The 21,828-nt window shown below is 43.8% G+C and overlaps 1 protein-coding gene across 1 annotated transcript in view; it reads right to left on the bottom strand.

The window, feature by feature from the left end:
* Positions 1-21,828, bottom strand: part of LOC124606735 (UNC93-like protein) — a 417,842-nt gene that overhangs the window by 246,133 nt on the left and 149,881 nt on the right. Inside the window, exon 5 of the mRNA XM_047138767.1 lies at positions 14,763-15,003. Within this exon, the coding sequence (XP_046994723.1) occupies positions 14,763-15,003 (241 nt within the window). The remainder of the gene's footprint in view (positions 1-14,762; positions 15,004-21,828) is intronic.

Raw genomic sequence — 21,828 nt, forward strand, 5'->3', positions numbered from 1 at the left:
TGTAGTGGTTTAGACGAATGCGGCCCAAATGTGATTAATTATGATGCTAGGTGGTTGCATGACATAATTCTACAACGCTAGCTGGCTTGCGTGTACATCTGTAAACACTCTTGAGAAGGAGTTGCTATTAGCGTAGAGCCTTTGATGTCGACGTTTGTGCAATAAATGTCTTGCATTCCATAAAACTGTAACCACGGAAATATTTCTAATTCCGGTCTAGCACACGTATCATTTCTCGTGGTTACGAAGTTTAGAGTGAAGGATGCATAATGATTCTACTGTCTGATAATCCAGTAGTCAGGCGTGTGCTTAATTCTGGATAGCTGTGCTATACGACACCTTGTTAGTGAAAAGTACGGTACGTATCCTCGGTGGTTGCCACATAACAAAGCACTACACTCTCTAGCAAACGAAATGTTCTGGCTGATACTGAGTAACAATGTTCCGTTATTCACGTATTCGCTGTGTTAACTGGAGGAGCGTGGACACGTGTCCACGCGAAATCCCTGATACAGGGATTATGTCCCACTCCATACGTAGCGAGCGTGAACGGAAAGAGACGAAAAAAACTGGAATAACTCGGGAAAAAATCACACTTTTTGTAATTCCAATCTGCTTCTATTAGAATCTGCGCTGCCTTTGGAGCGGAAATAATATCCCCAGCGGACTCATTACTATGTATAAAATACGTACACGTCCCGGCGTCCAATTAACCGCGCAACGCCGCACCACGGTCACACACTGCCCTACGTCATGTCGGCCATTGCTGGAATGGCGGAAGGCAGCTTCGTGGGAGCAATGCCAGCCCCGCGAATTCCACCCACGCTTTGGCTGCCTGGACGAGAGCCACTGCACGGTAACTTTACGTGCATCACAGCAGGTAGCGGGAACAGCTTCTCACGTCGCACCTCACTAAGCCGGTATAATAAGCTACTTCAATGCAATTCCTCTTTACTGTCTCCCGACTAGAAAGTATGCAGGTCCTCTTTACTGTCTCCATACTAGAAAGTATGAAGGTCCTCTTTACTGTCTCCCGACTAGAAAGTATGCAGGTCCTCTTTACTGTCTCCTGACTAGAAAGTATCAGGAACGGTCCAGTGACTATCGGTCCGCAAGCGAGACGTTTTCAAGGTAATGGCGGATGTGTAGTTACAAGCCGCCAGTGACTTTCAGTATCAAATATAGTACTGTTTGGTACAAATACACTGACGGAAAAAAATCGCAACACCGAAAAATAATTAATGTAGAGCAATGAAATTTCGGGAATATATTTGTCTAGGTAACATATTAAAGAGATTAACTCTGCAAGATCACACAGGCTAAGCGCGAGGTAAGCGACTGCAAATGTAAATGCTGGGACATTAATAACCGGTTTAGCCGCTAAAATGTTGAAAGCAAGAATGGAAACGTGCGTCCGTTATGTTTTACATGCGCTGTACGTCAGCTTGAGGGATGGAGTTCCAAGCCTGTTGCACATGGTCGATCAATATACACTACCGGCCATTAAAATCGCTACACCAAGAAGAAATGGAGATGATAAACGGGTATTCATTGGACAAGTGTATCATACTAGAACTGACATGTGATTACATTTTCACGCTGTATGGGTGCATATATCCTGAGAACAACCACCTCTGGCCGTAATAACGACCTTGATACGCCTGGGCATTGAGTCAAACAGAGCTTGGATGGCGGTAAAGGTACAGCTGCCCATGCAGCTTCAACACGATACCACAGTTGGGATTGGGTTGTTTAGGGAAGGAGACCAGACAGCGAGGTCATCGGTCTCATCGGATTAGGTAAGGAAGTCGGCCGTGCCCTTTCAAAACAACCATCCCGGCATTTGCCTGGACCGATTTAGGGAAATCACGGAAAACCTAAATCAGGATGGCCAGACGCGAGATTGAACCGTCGTCCTCCCGAATGCGAGTCCAGTATGCTAAACACTGCGCCACCTCGCTCGGTGATACCACAGTTCATCAAGTGTAGTGACTGGCGTATTGTGACGATCCAGTTGCTCGGCCACCATTGACCAAACGTTTTCAATTGGTGAGACATTTGGAGAATGTGCTGGCCAGGGCAGCAGTCGAAAATTTTCTGTATCCAGAAAGGCCCGTACAGGACCTGCAAAATGCGGTCGTGCATTATCCTCCCGAAATGTAGGGTTTCGCAGGGATCGAATGAAGGGTAGAGCCACGGGTCGTAACACATCTGAAAAGTAACGTCCACTGTTCGAAGCGCTGTCAATGCGAACAAGAGGTGACCATCACGCCGGATGATACGCCGGTATGGCGATGACGAATACACGCTTCCAATGTGCGTTTACCGCGATGTCGCGAAACACGGATGTGACCATCATGATGCCGGAAACAGAACCTGGATTCATCCGAAAAAATGACGTTTTGCCATTCGTGCACCCAGGTTCGTCTTTGAGTACACCATCGCAGGCGCTCCTGTCTGTGATGCAGCGTCAAGGGTAACCGCAGCCATGGTCTCCGAGCTGATAGTCCATGCTGCTGCAAACGTCGTCGAACTGTTCGTGCAAATGGTTGTTGTCTTGCAAACGTCCTCATCTGTTGACTCAGAGATCGAGACGTGGCTGCACGATCCGTTACAGCCATGCGGATAAGATGCCTGGCCTGTCATCTCGACTGCTAGTGATACGAGGCTGTTGGGATCCAGCACGGCGTTCGGTATTACCCTCATGAACCCACCGATTCCATATTCTGCTAACAGTCATTGGATCTCGACCAACGTGAGCAGCAATGTCGTGATTCGATAAACCGCAATCGCGATAGGCTACAATCCGACTTTTATCAAAGTCGGAAACGTGATGGTACGCATTTATCCTCCTTACACGAGGCATCACAACAACGTTTCACCAGGCACAACGCCGGTCAACTGCTGTTTGTGTATGAGAAATCGGTTGGAATGTTTCTTCATGTGAGCACGTTGACGATTTCCCACATGTGCTCGATTGGAGACAGACCTTGCGATCGAGCAGGTTATGTGGGGGAACGTTATTCTGTTGGGAAACACCTACTCCTGGAATGCTGTTCATAAATAGCAGGCCAATAGATCGAATCCATGAATGACGTCCATATTTGCAGTCAGGATATGTGGGATAATCTCAAGAGTGCTCATGCTGTCATACTAAATCACTCTCCCGACATAACTCCAGGTGTAGATTCAGTGCGTCTTAGCACGCAGACATGTTAGTTGCAGGCCCTAAGCTGGCCTCCTTCTAACCTACATACGGCCATCTCTTGCACCGAGACAGAACCTGCGTTTATCAGAAAACACAACAGATCTCCACTCTGCCCTCCAATGAGCTTTCGCTTTACACCACAGTGGCCGCAAATAGCAGTGGTTTGGCGTCAGTGGAATGCAGGCTACAGGGCGTCTGACACGGAACTGTCCTTGAAAGAACAGATTGGTAACATTTCGTTGCTGCTGTCGATACCGTACGATGCGCCACAGCCAATATCGAACACGATGCTATCCAGAGGTTGCTCTTCTTGTGATAGTACAATTTCGTGACCGCCGCTGCCAGCAATCAAGTACAATCCTGCCAAACCTTTCTGCAGTATCGGAGGCGAGACATACAGCTTCTCGTAGCTCTATTACACGACCTCGTTCTTACTGTGAGTTGCTGATAATGGCGTCTTTGTCGCCTTGAAGACTTCTTGACTAACACCAAATCACCATGTCCAATCACGACTGTTACAGTGTGGATTTAAAGTAAACTAGCGCCATTCACATGCGACTGGAGCGAGATTTGAATAGAAATCATCTTTTAGATGTAGAAAAAATCGCCTGTTAACCTTCATGTAAATTGGGTATCTCCTTCTTGGTGTTGCGATTGTTCTTCCGTCGGTGTATGAAGTTCTAGATGAAGATGTTATTTCATTCTCGATAAACATGCGTAGCCCTTTCTTTTACACCTTCACCAAGAGTGCGAGGTGGACATTCAAGATGACCATAGAGGCGTTCACAGGCATGAAGAACATTCAGCAACTCTACTGCACTTCGACTCTCCCGCTAACCTACAGGAAATTCCGTCTCACCAGAGCGAAAATCTTTCTAAACGTTAAGAACAGCTGACTAAGGGCCTCACTAAGCTTTATGAATATTTGAAGACATGGCCAGTTAGAGGTGATGTTTCTAAAACAGAAGTATTTTTCCACCCCTCTAAACTTCTAGCATCCGCAAAGATCAGAACACGGTTCGGCCCTCAAGGGATAGACGAATAGAACGATAGGCCAAAATATCTTGGTGTCATATGAGAGAGAACGCTGACATACCTTTAATACAGGGTGCCCGAGGAGAAATGGTAAATATTCCCGGAAATTAAAGGAACGATCATTTGAAACGATAAAGTCTAGTAAACTTGGGGTCTAAAATGCATACCTTGAGAGTCATGATCACTTCATTCTCGATTCTATGAATGCACAAGTGCTCATAGCTCTTGACATATTCACTTTGGAGCCCAAGTTTACTCGACATTTCTTGTTTTTGTCCCTGCTACCACCTTTCAAAATATGAAAGCCAAAGATCTTACACTAGAAGAGATTTGTTTCACAGTGTCGAAGATGTATAAGTGCTCGTATCTCATCAGATGTGCACTTTAGAGTAACCGATTACAAGACTTTTTTTTTGCTTTGAATGATCGTCCCTGTCATATTCCTGGGTGTTGGCCGTCCCTCCTGGTATACACTGTCTAGAAGATACATTACACAATTAGCGAACAGCCTTCATAGTATTGCCTGAGAATGGGACGTCTGGACAGCTAGAGAGGTTCCCCAAGGCATAACGAAAAAAAATTAGACAACCCACACAGTTCATAAGACTACAACTCATCATCATCATCATCGTTATCACTATCATTATTATCATAAAGTGTTCTATTAATTGGCACGTCCTGACACCACTGCTGTCTCCATCTGGTCTTGTTCCAGGCAAAATTCTCTGTAGGCTGTTGTCTTTCTGTTTTCACTTCGTCTTGCATTATTATTTTTCTCCTTCCGATTTTCTTCTGTCCTTACTCTGTACCTGCAAACAGCTGTTGCAGAATACCTTTTTCTCGCACTATTTGCCCCAGACACTCTGCTTTCCTCTTCTTAATCAGTGGCCACCTTTCACAACCGTAGAGAAAAAGCACTAAACACAAAGCATTAAAGCCTACCTTTCTCGAACCGCAGTTAGCTGAATAATAAGCGTTTTATTTCTGAGACACTTGATTCTGCATTGCAATTCTTAATCGTCTTTTTTTTCTCTCATCCAGTTATAAGTTGGCATGCTCCCCACATACATGCAACCTGTTTAATTTGATCTTCTGTTGTTTTCATTTTCGTATCTTCTTTGCAAAGTACTGTCATCACTAACATACATATGACATCCAACCAGTTTCACCGATCTGAAACATACGAAGGATTCGATATAGAAGGCCCTCCACCTAAAGTACATACTAGGACGTCATCAGCACGAATTCCATTGGAACGACTATGCGCAGCGATTGTGATGCAATTCAAACAGAAAGAAAGTCAGCATTCAGTCGCGATTCAGTCTGTATTTTATTCCAGATCTATCTGCTACAGTATAGCTGCCTTAGATACACATAGGAGAAACAAAACTGGCGTTCTACGGATCGGAGCGTGGATTGTCAGATCCCTTAATCAGACAGGCAGGTTAGAAAATTTAAAAAGGAAAATGGATAGTGAAACGTCCCCTTAGAAAAATTAATGAATTACTGTGCTGATAAAACTCTTACATTATTTGACTTTCAAACAGCTGAGCAGAACTGAACGTACTCAGACATTTCGCTCTTTACCTATTCTGATTAACACTAAACTGACCGCCAATGTTTTTAGCGCAACGCAATCTGACTTTCAATAATCCCTACAAAAGAATGGCCCTGACTAACATTAACCTATACCTTTCACAAATCACTTACCTCACAGAAATACAGCGAGCGCCAATACTGCGAGCTAAATAAAAGATTCAAACTACTGAAGGCAGTAACTACTGATAGGCATAGTTAGCAAATGAAAGATTTTGATAGAGAACAAACAATGTATTTACCTTAATAGTGATCAAAAGTCATAATATATATATCAGTTCATGACATCCAGTCTCACAAATTTACTCTCTCTGATGGACACATGTCCAGATCATCCGCTCTCAAAACTCCGCCATCTCTCTCCCCACATCCACCACTGCTGGCGGCTCTCCTCCAACTGCGCAGTGCAACACGCTGTTCTCAGCCAACTGCCCAACACTACAATAGCAAATTCCAAAAATGCCACCCAGCCACAGACTGCACACAGCACAGCCAGGGATTTTCATACAGAGCGCTACGTGGCGGTTGCGTTACCAATATAAGAACCTAAACAGCATACTTACAATAGGTTTAATTTAGATATAGTGGGAATTAGTGAAGTTCGGTGGCAGGACGAACAAGAATTCTGGTCAGGTGAGTAAAGTGTTGTAAATTCAAATATGGGTACGCAGGAGTATCGAACAAACAATAAGGAACGCAGATAAGCTACGACGAACAGCATAGTGAACACATTATTGTAGCCAAGATAGGCAAAAAGCCCACGCCTAGCACAATAGTACAAGTTTATATGCCAACTAGTTCCACAGATGATGAAGAGAGTGAAGAAATGTATGATGCGATAAAGTAAATTACTCAGATAGTTAAGAGAGACGGAAGTTTAGTAGTAATAGGGGAATGGAACTGGATAGTAGGAAAAGGAAGAGAAGGAAAAGTAGTGGGTGAATGAAAGAGGAAGCCGTCTGGTAGAATTTTCCACAGAACACAATTATGGCTAACACTTGGTTTAAGAACCATGAAAGGAGGTTGTACACGCGCCAGAGGCCTGGAGACACTGGAAGGTTTCAGATGGAATATATAATGGAAATACAGAGGTTCAGGGACCATGTTTTAAATTGTAAGACATATCCAGAGCAGATGTGGACTCTGACCACAATCTATTGGTTATGGAATGTAGATTAAAACTGAAGAGACTGCAAAAAGTTAGGAAGTTAAGGAGATGGGACATGGATAAACTGAAAAAAACCGGAGGTTGTACCGAGTTTCAGAGAGAGCATTACGGAACGATTGACAGGAACAGGGGAAAGAAATACAGTAGAAGAAGAATGGGTAACTTTGAGATATGAAATAGCGAAGGCGACAGAGGATCAAGTAGGTAAAAAAACGAGGGCTAGTAAAATCCTTGGGTAACAGAAGATATATTGAATGTAATTGATTCAAGGAGAAAATATAAAAATGCAGTAAATGGAGCAGGCTAAAAGGAATACAGATGTCTCAAAAATGGGATCGACAGGAAGTGCAAAATGGCTAAGCTGGGATGGCTAGGGAACAAATGTAAACATGTAGAGGCATATATCACTAGAAGGTAAGATAGATATTGCCTACCGGAAAATTAAAGAGACCTTTGGAGAAAAGAGAACCACTTGCATGAATATCACCAGTTCTAAGCAAAGAAGGGAAAGCAGAAAGTTGGAAGGAGTATATAGAGGATCTATACAAGGGCGATGTATTTGAGGGCAACATGATGCAGATGAAAGAGGATGTAGGTGAAGATGAAATGAGAGATATGTTACTGGGTGCAGAATTTGACAGAGCACTGAAAGACCTAAGTCGAAAAGAGGTCCCGGGAGTAGACGACATTCCATTAGAACTACTGATAGCCTTGGGAGAGCCAGTCCTGACAAAACTGTACCATCTGGTGACCAAGATGTATGAGACAGGCGAAATACCATCAGACTTCAAGATGAATATAGTAATTCCAATTCCAAACAAAGAAGGTGTTGACAGGTGTGAAAATTACCGAACTATCAGCTCAATAAGTCACGGCTGAAAAATACTGACACGAATTCCTTCCAGGCGAATGGAAAATACTGGTAGAAGCCGACCTTGGTGAAGATCAGTTTGGATTCCGTAGAAACGTTGGAACACGTGTGGCAATACTGAGCCTACTACTTATCTTAGAAGAAAGATTAAGGAAAGGCAAACCTACGTTTCTAGCATTTGTAGACTTAGAGAAAGCTTTTGACAATGTTGACTGGAATACTCTCTTTCAAATTCTGAAGGTCGCAGGAGTCAATTAAAGGTCGCGAAAGGCTATTTACAATTTGTACAGGAACCAAATGGCAGTTATAAGAGTCAAGGGACATGAAAGGGAAACAGTGGTTGGGAAGGGCGTGAGACAGTGTTGTACCCTACTCCCGATGTTATTCAATCTGTGTATTAAACAAGCAGTAAAGGAAACAGAAGAAAAATTTGGAGTAGGAGTTAAAATCCATGGAGATGAAATAAAAACTTTGAGATTGGAACGACTTTATAATTCTGACCGAGACAGAAAAGGACCTAGAAGAGGTTGAACGGAATAAACAGTGTCTTGAAAGGAGGACGCAAGATGAACGTCAAGAACGGATAATGGAATGCAGTCGAATTAAATCAGGTGATGCTGAGAGAATTAGACTAGGAAATGAAAAACTTTAAAGAGTAGATGAATTTTGATATTTGGGAAGAAAAATAACTGATGATGGTTGAAGTAGAGAGGATATAAAATGTAGACTGGCCAAGCAGGGAAAGCGTTCCTGAAGAAGAGAAATTTGTTAACATCAGGTATAGATTTAGGTGACGGGAAGTATTTGTTTGGAATGTAGCTATATATGGAAGTGAAACATGGTAATAAATGGTGATAAATAGCTTAGACATGAAGAGAATAGAAGCTTTCGAAATGTGGTGCTTCAGAATAATGCTGAAGATCAGATGGGTAGATCGCATAACTAATGAGGGGGTACTGAAGAGAATTGGGGAGAAGAGGAGTTTGTGGCACAACTTGACTTGAAGAAGGGATTGGTTGGTAGGACACGTTCTGAGGTATCAAGGGATCACCATTTTAGTACTGGAAGGCAGCGTGGAGGGTAAAAATCGTAGAGGGAGACCAAGCGATGAATACCTTAAGGATATCCAGAAGAATGTAGGTTGCAGTAGTTATTCGGAGATGAAGAGGCTTGCACAGGATAAAGTAGCATCGAGAGCTGTACCAAACCATTCTCTGGACTGAAGACCATAGACACTAATGATTTCCATACTGTAGCTAAAATCCAGACCTGCAATAAAATACAAATTGAATCGCGAACTGATTGCTGGAACCATCGTGTTTGGACTAGAACGACCATACAGACCTGGACAACAACATGTGAGTGTACGGGCGAATGATATGGCGGACGTCTCAGACGAGGAAGGATATGAGACTGACAGCACAGACGTTACACGTAACGACGTTTACTTCCCTATGAGACGCACTGCAGTGCACGAAGTGAAATATCACTTTAAACCTGTAACTTGTTTTACATCAAAACAGAACAGTAAACAAGAAACCGCATGGTTCTATGCTTTCCCGAAATATTAAGCCCCATCAGTCACCTTCCCTCTCCTCTACAATTTCAATGACTATTTTGTAATTTCAGACTCTTCTTTAGATTTATTTTTCAATCGTACAGAACTCTTAGCTGCTGTGTGGTGCATGGGATGCTGCGAGAGGATGACTATCAGGAACCTACGATTGGTGGGAATCTGTAAAATGACGCAAAGAAAAAATAAGCCTAGGAGGTAAGAGCGGATTCCACTACTGATGTTCAGAAGTTATAGATGCATCAAGTCGAAGTAACTGCTTAACATTAATGACACAACAAAAAATTGCTCCAATAATTCTCCTGTCATATTGTATCTAATTAAGAATATTTACTTGAGTTTTTATTTTAAGAACCGTTATTGGAGCCCCAACAGTACTACTAAAACGACATCAGGTCGGATTGGAACGACTGTGCACAGCGACTGTGGTGTAATTCAAACAGGAAGGAAGTCACCAGTCAGTCGCGATTCATTCTGTATTTCATTGCAGATGTGGATTTCAGCTACAGTATAGCTGTCTCTCGCACTGCTGATGGCCATACTGTTTATTCTTGATTATGGAGTAATTGGGCGCGCCTAGGAACGGCCTACATGCCACCAACTACCTGGAAGAGCCATCGCGGCTGATCCGAAGTTGACAGAACTCCAGAAAGTATTATGGGAACGTAAAAGTAAGGTATGTGCTATCAGTCAGTCTACAGCCACACTTTGCAACTTTCCCACACTTCTTATTGGAAGCTGCAGACGCCAATCGCAGAGCGTGCTCTGTTAGCATTTGTTAATTAGTGTGAACCACTTCTGGCTTGGAACTCAGGCTGGTTCCGGAAAACAGGTCAGAACTGTGGACTGACAGTAGTCCTGAACACGAAAGAAAATTTTCTGTTTCCAGTAGGTATTAATAAATACGGTAGGCAAGACAATTCTGCTTCGAGTACCGGAACCGAAAGTCACACAAGCATGTTGATCTCTCGGATCTAGTTTCCTCCAGTAAGAATGATACGTTTATGTGAAAATACTACGGAGTACCGTATACAGTCATTAAGTTCGTTCGATGTTCAGAAAGGTCGTATTTTGTTACGTAGTGTGGAACCGCACAGGATGTCTTACGGGAGTCAAGGAACGCACGGTCAATCTCGGCCTTTCATCCGCGGCCCCCTCGGTCGTACACAGAAAGAGAGCGAGCTGAATTTCACATTGTATGTCTGTCTTGAACCACTATTGATTTTTTCAGTAGACCCAGCGGACATCAGTACGGAAAGCAAATCATAGTTCTGCGTAACTTCTCCGATGTCCAAACGGCACGGCCTCCGGGGAAAATAAGAGGTTAACCGCAGCCACTTCCGCGTTTGCCTATGTCCGACAGCCATCTGTATGTGTCCTGCAAGACGGACTGCGCGATAGAGTTTGCTGTTTCGACTTGGCCTCAATCCGTAGCCGCTGGAATCCTACTTGATCTTTCTTCTCATGACTTACATTCTCAAGAGCAGTATTTTAGTACATTAAATTACACGTGGGAATGGCTACGAATACCTCTCTTTTTCCGTTGTGGCTTTAATTTGACAATCCAATCTGTTCTTTACCTGTCAGTTCTCTCATTCCTACTTCTCTGTTATTATGGATACCGTTTCGAAAAACATATGAGAAGATAATCCACCTTTAGCTCCAAGACTTCTGTAAAGCAGCTGCTGCAAGCATTTTTCCAGAAAACTCTGCCGGCCGGGGTGGCCAAGCGGTTCTAGGCGCTACAGTTTGGAACCGCGAGACCGCTACGGTCACAGGTTCGAATCCTGCCTCGGGCATGGATGTGTGTGATGTCCTTAGGTTGGTTAGGTTTAAATAGTTCTAGTTCTAGGTGACTGATGACCTAAGAGGTTAAGTCCCATAGTGCTCAGAGCCATTTGAACCAATCAGAAACGTCTGGGCAAACGATACTCTAATTATGGACCACTGACATTTGAAAAGTGAAGTTGTAATTGCAACGATTACGCTAAGGAATTTGAGAACATTTACCTCTTGTAGTATAGAAATAGTTAGGCAAAGACGATGTACCTTTTGCCGCTTTTTACAGTGTTTGGGATCAGTAGGTGATTTATTGATTATTGATATACTTATCTGGTATGTTTAAACCATGTTTCCAGTGTCCCACTTTGCGCATGTCGAGAAACTGGGGTAATCTTGAGTTCCGAGACAGACCAGGTCTAAGTACTCTGTATAGGTTCTTCAGTTACCAGGCAGCTGTTAAGACTACATGGTTTTCATGGTGTTACTTGAGGAAACCAGTCTGCTGTTTTATCACTTCTGACTACTGGATAAGTTCACTCCTGTCCCTTTTAGCAGGATAGCTTTTCTGAGATACTTGCAAATATGATGGGTCGAGAAGTTGATGGATAAGGAACTGACAGCTATTGAGAATACCCTCCAGTGGAGTAATTTAGTACAAATCTACGGAAAGGATTCGAAGTTGTCAAAGTAAAAACGTCAATGAACTTAAGCACTTGACAAAAGTTACTTATCAAAGTGAAAGGCTAAGATTTACGAGTAATGATAATTGCTTCATAACCTTCGTTACCATTCATAATGTGTCACAGAAAAAAATAACTCTCTGAGTCTACTTCCACGTCAAGTAATGAAAACCGCAATGAAATGACGTCGAAGTACCGGAAGGTTATAATTAAACTTAACATGTTATAACAAGGAAACTAATCACCGTACGAGTACAAAACGTAGTAGTATTAATGGCCAGAATATGATGTGCATGATTTCCATGCATCACCCTCCAGCGCCAACTAACTCCATGACAATTATTACGATTGATTGTCATCGAATGTGCGTAACAAAGGAGGTCGTTAAAAGTGGGAGAGGAGGTGTTGAAGTGTGCGCATGGGCGACATACTGTCACCAGGTGGCGTGATCAGTCATGGTGATGCATAGTCTCACACAGCTGACCAGTTGCACTGCACTTGTTGATGTGGCTGCATGAGCTTGGAGAAAAGGAGTTGGGCATTACTGGCGAAACTATGTTATCAAAACAACAGCAATGCTGCAGCTGCACTTCGAGAATATTGCCTGCTGAAAGAGTTCCGGAAAGATCTTCTTTCTCCACCTGCTGTGCGGAGCATGATGAAGAAGTTCGAATCAACTATCTCTAGCGTCGCGCCGGGAAGAGGCCGACGACCGGTTGCATACCAAGTAGTTGCTATAGCAGACAACGTTCACGCAATTTCCGATCGTCACGCAGTTCGCATACTGTGTCACGACAGTTGAACATCCCGTGCTCCACTGTACGGCAGGTGCATCGAACCATTCTCAAATGGTATCCGAAAAAGATCCATATCGTATAGCAGCTTGCACCTCAGGACGCACAACGATGTGTCGACTTCGCTCTCCACTTTCTGGCAAGGATTGAAGTTGACGAGGGCTGCCCTGGACCATCCTATGGACAGACGAAACTCATTTATCTCTGACGGGTGAGGTGAACACACAGAACTGCCGAGTGTGGGGATCTTCACCTTCAGTCACTGTGCATGTAGTTCCTCTGTATCATGAAAGTGTCACCGTATGGTGTGGCTTCACTGATATGCTGATCATTGTCCCATTATTTTTTGAACAGGTTGGCGCTCAAGGACCAGAAACGTGCAGTGTGACTGATCAGCGTTACTGCGACATGCCTCGCCAGCTTGTCATACCCGCCGTAAAAGAGAGAGACGCATTGAACTCATCAGTTTTCATGCTCGTGAAGCTCACCTGCTTCTCCGAAACACATTTGGAAACGATCGAATCATCAGCCGATATTTTCCAAATGCTTGACCGGCACGATCACCTCATCTCCCTCCCTGTGGCTTCTGGTTGTTGGGCTGCCTGAAGGACAGGGTTTACAAGGGGGAACATTCACACATGTGCTGATCTGGAGCGCAGCATACCTACGGATATGCATCGTTCTGCTGTGCAGAATGCAATACTGAGCTTTCAGATTCTTCTGGGCACTGATGGGCGCCATACTGACAAGGGAACCTCCCCATCGCACCCCCCTCAGATTTAGTTATAAGTTGGCACAGTGGATAGGCCTTGAAAAACTGAACACAGATCAATTGAGAAAACAGGAAGAAGTTGTGTGGAACTGTGAAAAAATAAGGAAAATATACAAACTGAGTAGTTCATGGGTCACATAGGCAACATCATGGACAAGTTTAGTTCAGGAGCGGCGTGGTCCCGTGGTAGCGTGAGCAACTGCAGAACGAGAGGACCTTGGTTCAAGTCTTCCCTCGAGTGAAAATTTTACTTTCTTTATTTTTGCATAATTATTATCTGTCCGTTCGTTCATTGACGTCTCTGTTCACTGTAATAAGTTTAGTGTCTGTGTTTTGCGACCGCATCGCAAAACCGTGCGATTAGTAGACGAAAGGACGTGCCTCTCCAATGGGAACCGAAAACATGTGATCGCAAGGTCATAGGTCAACCGATTCCTCCACGGGAAAACACATCTGATATATTCTATACGACACTGGTGACGGCATGTGCGTCACATGACAGGAATATGTTGTCGACCCACCTAACTTGTACACTTGGCTAATGGGTAAAAAGATTCTTCTACCTTGCCCGATTTAGGTTTTCTTGTGGATGTGATAATCACTCCCAAAAAAGTGATGAAAACATAAGAGTTTGTCACATAAACTGAAAATAAAAAAATGAAACTTTTCACTTGATGGAAGATTTGAACCAACGACCTTTCAATCCGCAGCTGCTCACGTTACCACAAGACCACGGCGCTCCTGCGTTTCCAGTGTCCTTGATGTCTATCTTCCCATGAACTACTCAGTTTGTATATTTTCCTTATTTTTTTCACAGTTCCACACAACTTCTTCCTGTTTTCTCAATTGATCTGTGTTCAGTTTCTCAAGGCCTATCCACTGTGCCAACTTATAACTAAATCTGAGGGGGGTGCGATGGGGAGGTTCCCTTGTGAGCACCGTTTACAGGAGTAATGGTACTGGTATGTTCATTTCGCTCTCCACTTTCTCCCAGGGATTGAAGCTGACGTGGGCTGGCCCTGGACCATCCTATGGATAGACGATGCTCATCATGTAAGGGTATGATGTACCGTAGCAGCACATTAAAAATGTTTCAGTTGATCGTATTCTGCATTCTTTCTCTTCCCGCTGTCCGTGACATTAATGATACCAAGTTTGTTACTCGTACAATAATCCGGTTCTGTGTTACAACGTGTTAAATGGGCGAAGTTTAATTGTAACCACCCGCCAGAGCTGAAAGTCTACCAGTAGACATCAAGCGTAGTGAACGCGAGCGTACTTACCTTGATAGAGGGTCGAGTCCGAAAGCGACGATGAGACAGGAACCGAGCATGATGGCGAGGTATATTCCGGAAATAAGGTATATCTGATGGTCTGGCGGGCGCTCCAGGTTGGGGTTGGCAACCGTGTCTGCCGGATGGTACCGCGGACCACAGGTCTCCAGCAGCAACTCTTCCGGCACACTCCAGTTAGATGCAGCTGCTGCCAACCTTGTGTCGTTGTCCCCACGGCGTCCAGACAGAACTGTCAAACAAACCAATAACAAATTACGCCCAATTTAGTTGCCTGTTAGCATTCACAACAACGGGTTTATTTGGTTGAACAAGACATTTTAACCTACACTAACTCCGGTGTCTTCCACATAGAATAATTCCATCACATGTATTTATTACCTGTAGCTCCACTAATTTTGATTTTTATTTAATCTTCGTCGCTTATGTAGTAGTTTCATGAATCCCTAACAAACATTTTAACGTAAGTTTTTCTGTTCCATTTAATAGTTCTCTTTCACTCAGCTGGAAAGAGTACGTGGCGGTGAATATTATCTTATTTGTCTGATTCATTACACTTTAGTCTCTTCGAGACTCTTCTATCATAGGCTGTGAAGCAAGGGGAAGAAAAGAAAAAAACTGAAGATCACGAAGGAATTATGCATATTGGTCAAAAATTTGTATTCATACAAGTATCGAATTCGGCGGCCGATGGACGAATGTGTGACGCTGTAGCACAATTTCACCACAGCAAGAATAATGAAAGAGGACATGTCGAAACCAGGGCACAATGTCTTTGCGAATTTCATTCCGTGTGTTCAGTTAGACAATAACTATGCCTCTCGAACAGGCGCGTGAACAATATAAGCAGATGTCAGCATTTGCGAGAGAACATGTAGTTGGGCTTAAAGAAGGTATGAATAGTTGCTAATCGCTAGACATTTCAGTAGGAGCGATGCCAGTATTCGATGTTGTTGTAGGACAGAACCATGGCCGAACACAATGGCAAGAGGGAAGCGGTCGACCAAGAGAGACGAAATAACGTGCGGAACGAGAAATCGTCAGAGAGGCACTCTGAGCCACGTACCCATCATTATCATCGTTCTGAAGTAAAACTGGTGTTTCATTGACCACAAGGATCATCGATAGGCGGTTCACAGAAAGAGGGTAAGGTCACAGCGTCAGTTGCACAGATTCCCATTGATCTCTGTACACTGCAGTTTGCAGTGATGTGGTGGACATTCGGCCTGGAATTGAGTGATACAGAATTGTCTTCAGTAATGAGTCCCGCTTCGAACAGAGGCTCCGATGAACAGCGAAGACGTGTCTGTAGACCCCCCCCCTCCGGCATAGCGACTGGGTTCCATGCGCCCCGACAAGCAGGAATGATCGAATGACGTACCGTTCAATTTTGTTGCCTTTCTTGGCTAGCCATCCTGGGCTTACATTTCAGCAGGATAATGCCCGCTCGCACACGGTGAAAGTTTCTATTGCTTGTCTTCCTGGTTGCCAAATCTGCCCAACTGTAAAAGTTAGGAGCGTTACGGACAGGCCGGCCGGAGTGGCTGTGCGGTTCTAGGCGCTACAGTCTGGAACCGAGCGACCGCTACGGTCGCAGGTTCGATTGCTGCCTCGGGCATGGATGTGTGTGATGTCCTTAGGTTAGTTAGGTTTAATTAGTTCTGAGTTCTAGGCGACTGATGACCTCAGAAGTTAAGTCGCATAGTGCTCAGAGCCATTTCGTTACGGACAGGTCCATCCAAGCAGCTCGGGATTTTGACGATCTAACGCGCCAATTGGACAGAATTTGGCACGATAGCTCCCTTCAGGACACCCAACGACTCTATCAATCAGTGCCAAGCCGAATAACTGCTTGCATAAGAACCAGAGGCGGTCCAACGCGTTATTGACTTACGCAGTTTGTGAAACTCTTTCGCTATCCAATGTATTTGAAACTGGTATCATTTGTTTGTCTGCACACGTACTTCTACCGATTTCCTCCCCTTTCAGTTAGTTCCTTCGTGGCGCGTAGCCTCTTTCGTCTTAAAGTGCTCGTTTCCCTGAGTCCTCGAAATGCAGTCGAACAGTTACAGTGATTAGTTACAGTGCAACCTTAATCTGGATGTGTGCGTCTTTACTGAAATTTCTATTGTTGTTCACATTGTTCTTTGCATATGCGCAGCAGTAATAGCCCTGGAACTTCATTCTTATGTGCCTTGGGGTCCTGATTACCTTATTCTAAGGTATTTTACACCATGGAACACTTTATCTAGATACCAAGCCTGAGTTTAAAACTACTTGCATTTTGTTTTCATCTTCGTCAGGATAAATAGCCCATTACCTGCTCTGCTTCCTTTTCTCTCTCTCTCTCTGTGTTACTGAACAAGATTCAAAGGAAAAGGACGCGATATTTAGAAGAATGTCGAATCGAGTGATTCTTTGTTAGTTTCGTATGTTATGTATTTGTACTTGTTCTGGAAATATAAGAATAAAGTTCTGTTCGATGACCAAAATCAAGGAAGAAACACTCAGTTTTTGTCATATTTTGAATTAAATTAGACCTTAACTGGTACATAACTCTTTGAGAAGCTCGCGACATATATCACCTTGAAGACCAACTCATACCGATCTCCTGATTCACTTATGACAACAACCTTCCTGTCTCTACTAAAATGTTTGATTTAGATACATCACAGATTTCAGTTTTTGTACTTTACCTTTCTCTTTGTGTTTATTCTGAGACCTCTAATGTACTCTTACTTTCATAACATGTGCTTTCTTTAATGTTAGTGATACACTGTGCACTTTGTTGTGCACTGTATCGTCATACCCTGGAATTTAAAGCAGGTGTGCTGTTACGCAGTGAAGTAGTCGAAACTGAAAAAAACTCTAATGTCAGGACATGTGTCACGAAACGTCGTAGAGAGGTTGCCCGATGAAAGTTCAAGGTGAAGAGCACAACACTGCTCGCTCAGTCTGTCCCCCCCCCCCAAACCCCCCCACCCTCCGTTCATAATGAAAGATTTTGACCTTGATTACTTTGGCTGTAGTTAACATCTGGAAACATGAAAACTTATTTAGTTCTGGTTAATAACAACAATATATTGCATCCATAATGAGTCTTTAGCTGTGAGAGTCGGAATGACTAACTTATATTTGCAAAATAATGTAGTATATTTAAAATCAAGATAGCCCTATTTCGCACCAATAAGTTATAAGCTTTGCTCAGAAACAGCCTGTTAAGCTTTAAGGTTGTTGCATGTGACGTTGTGCTGAGAAATAATTCTCAAGCAAAACGTTCGATAGGTTGTGCCGTTTTTGAACCATTCAGCACTGAAGTTAGGCAATTAGGTCGTCGTTTGTTGCAAATTCAAGCAGCCTGTCAGAAGTGGTGTCACCAAACGAGCCCTTTGTTTTGCTTCCTAAAACCGAACAAACGTAACTTTTGCTGACCTTGTTAAAATTCATCATTTCGGAAAAAGGCACATTTTAACTGGTAATAAGCATTTCAACAAGTAGTAACTCACGGATGCGCAGACAACTGTGTATTACCGTATTTCAGAGCGTGCAACTGCTTGAATTTACGAGCGCCGCTGTCTCATTGGCCAACTTCAATGCTAAATAATTAGGAAACGGAGCTACGTATCGAATTTTTTGCTTAACAATTATTTCACAGCACCGCCAACGATGTTGCCGCGGTAGTAAGACCGGTTCTTATCAGGTCACCGAAGTTAAATGCAGTCTAATTTGGATGGGCGACCTTCTGGGCCTGCCGAGCGCTGTTGGCAAGCTGGCAAGCGGGGTGCACTCGGCCCTTCTGCTGTTTCTCAGCACAGCCCCCCTGCAACACCTTTACAAGCTTTTCAGACTGTTTCCGATCACGCTGTATAGAAAAGAGAAGGAAAGCAGTAAAACGGAAGTAAATGACTGATGAAGTAAGGCAGCGTAAGGGAATAAGAACTTACTTGAAATGCTAAATAAAAATATGGGATTCAAGATGTATTGTTCAGATTAAAATTAAAACATGGCTGAAAGGAAATGTGTTAGATTAATGCGAACTAATAGCTTGTTCAGTAACAAAATCAGGAGAACATGAAATTGATGAAGAAGGGAAGACAGAGGAAGAGGGCTGGGAGGGAAAGAGATGGAACGTGGTCCTGCACTTTAGGAAGACTTTCCAAGTTCTATAACCGTAGTAGAATACACGGAAGCGAAAAAGAGTCAACAGAAAAACTTGAAGGAAGACACAAGGGTTTGGGTTTCCTTCTAAAAGAATATTCAGAATTAAATGGTGTTACATAAATAAGTCTGCATGCTTTTGTGGCCGTTGTCAATGAAAGGAAAACATTGCGGCTGTTTACGCCACGCCATTTTCCTGCTAATCTTCTGTAGCGCATCAAAGTTTCGTTCCGCAAGCTGCGATCTTGTGCTGGAGTCCACCTTGAGCCGTGATATGTACTTGCGCACACTACAGGTCATGTTCCGCTCTGCCTCTGGCGCTGTATGAGTAGGCAGATTTCTCGCTGCGAAACAGAGAGCGCTGGAAACACCGAAGGTCGCCACACACAGCGTCGGCAGTGCCCACGTGGTAGACACAGAAGAACTGTGCCAAGTCTTGCCGTTTGCAGCGGAAGGTGCCACACGTTCAGGGGCGCGGAGAAAAACTTGGCTGATGTCGGCTTAGCGAGAAGACGAGCGAGAAACAGGCCAACGCGGCGCCCATTGAACTGGGAGGACAACACGGAGGTAAGGTTGCCGACTGCACAGAGGAGAGCCGACAATAGTTTTCCGGTCGGTGTTGTTCCTGGAGGCTTCAACATTCGTGCAGTTGGGGTGCTCGGGCCGTACCTGTGTCTTGCGCTTTTGTGCTCAGCGACTATATCGACTTAGTTGTAGGTAACGTCTTAATGTGGGATGGTTATGTACTTCGCAGTGTCCTCGGTCAGATTTCCTTTTGAAATTGCTTGCTTCAGTGTTTTTACGTTTATTTCGTTTCCTCAAATTTAGCCTTTGGGCACCTTCCATTTTTACTTTATTATTGTTATTTCTAAATACAAAGCACATTTCTTGTATGTGAGTGTATTCTCCTTATAGTTCAGCTTTGTTCTGTAGTAATGTATCAACTGGGAAAAAATTGTGCATCCAGCCTCTTCCACTCCATGGCCTAATGCAGTTGAGAAAACTTTTCTTATCGATCTGAACACTCTAACACTAAGAAATCAGAAGGTTTTAGCGATATTTAGCTATTCTGTTCTTGCCTTCTTACTGTAGCAGACAAGCTAAGAATTCCCTATACTGTGCCTTGATTACGCGCGGTGACGATGTCACTTGCGCGTCTAAAACGGATTTCTTTCACAGCTTCTCCAAGCCAGGAAATTACTCGTGGTTCAAACTAATTCATTCCTCAGATGGAAATGAGCGTTTGGCGTCATTGGCCGGAAGGCCCCTTATGGGGCAGGTCAGGCCGCCTAGGTGCAGGTCTTATCACATTCGACTCCACATTGGGAGACCTGCGCGCCGGATGGGGATGAAATGGTGATGAAGACAAAACAACACCCAGTCCCTGAGCGGCGAAAATCCCGACCCAGCTGAGAATCGAACCCGAACTTGTAGGACGGCAATCCGCCACACTGAACACTCAGCTATCGGGGCGGACATTCCGTAGATAATAGTTAGCAGGTGCGACCTGTCGAATGCATGATAGATCGCAAGCGGAAGCCAAGACACTCTTACACCTACAAGTGTGTTACGCGCGCTAGGCTACTGTCCTGTACTTGTGTATTGTGCAAATGTGGTATAGTCTACGAAAGTAAAGTGTCGAAACTCTACATTCAATTTTGTGTGTATCTAGCTAGATGTCGGTAACTTTGGCCACAAGGGACGGAAATAATTTTCATCGTGATTTTGTGGGCAAACATTATGTTTCAGAACGTCTGTCCATAACCTGGAAAAACGTCTGGAGTGACGGCATCCCACAGTACGTTCCCAATTAACAGACAAAATTCTGTGGAATGTGAACCGTTTCATTGCTTTAAGTCGACGTCACGACCTACGTGAAATCGATTAAGAAATTAATAGGTTTCTGCAACCCGTTATCACATTGGAAATTGAATTTTGTGATCTATTACTTAAAATTAACAGTTTAGTCCGCCATTAGTGACCAGCCACCGTTGCGCATTAGCGGACTCCCCAAGAAGATTCCAGCACATACACCGAAACGTAAAGTTACTAAAGAAGTGCAGTGTGATTATAATCAAACTTTTTCTACTTGAGCCAGTGTATATGAAAAACTGTTTACCGTATTGGTACACAACTTCAAAGGAATGATGTTCAGACTATGCGCGGAAGGATGGTACGGCGACAAAGGGTTGAAAACACAAGCGTAAGTGTGCATTACAGTTACAGACAGTCAACATGGGTCTGTAAAAGGTGAACAGCTGTTTTATCAAAACAATAATAACAGTGTTGCAGCTCTTCGCGAGTACTGACGCATTAAAGGCATACGGATAGGTCCTCTTTCCGTACCGGGATTGAAAAACATAATCGGAAAGTAGTAGTAGATTACTGTTTAACGTCCCGTCGACAACGAGGTCATTAGAGACGGAGCACAAGCTCGGATTAGGGAAGGGTGGGGAAGGAAATCGGCCGTGCCCTTTCAAAGGAACCATCCCAGCATTTGCCTGAAGTGATCTAGGGAAATCACGGAAAACCTAAATCAGGATGGCCGGACGCGAGATTGAACCGTCGTCCTCCCGAATGCGCATAATCGGAAAGTTCAAATTAACTGTCCAGATGGGAACTGCTCCTGGGAGAGGCAGGCGGCCAACTGCGCTACAAATTGTTGAATAAGTCACTGTTTCCATGACTGAGAATGCTCTACGCAGTGTGCGATCTTCAACCACTGCTGAAGCTGTATCACAACAGCTGAACATTCCAAGGTACAATGTTCGAAAAGTGCAGACGAACAATAGTGAAATGGTATCTCTTGTGCTGTTCCAGGTTGTCATCACATTGGGCCACATTTGTAACCCGTAACGTAAACACGATACCAAATTAACAAATCTTACCCACTCATGTG

The sequence above is a fragment of the Schistocerca americana genome, chromosome 3 (genome assembly GCF_021461395.2).
Source record: "Schistocerca americana isolate TAMUIC-IGC-003095 chromosome 3, iqSchAmer2.1, whole genome shotgun sequence".
Taxonomy (NCBI): domain Eukaryota; kingdom Metazoa; phylum Arthropoda; class Insecta; order Orthoptera; family Acrididae; genus Schistocerca; species Schistocerca americana.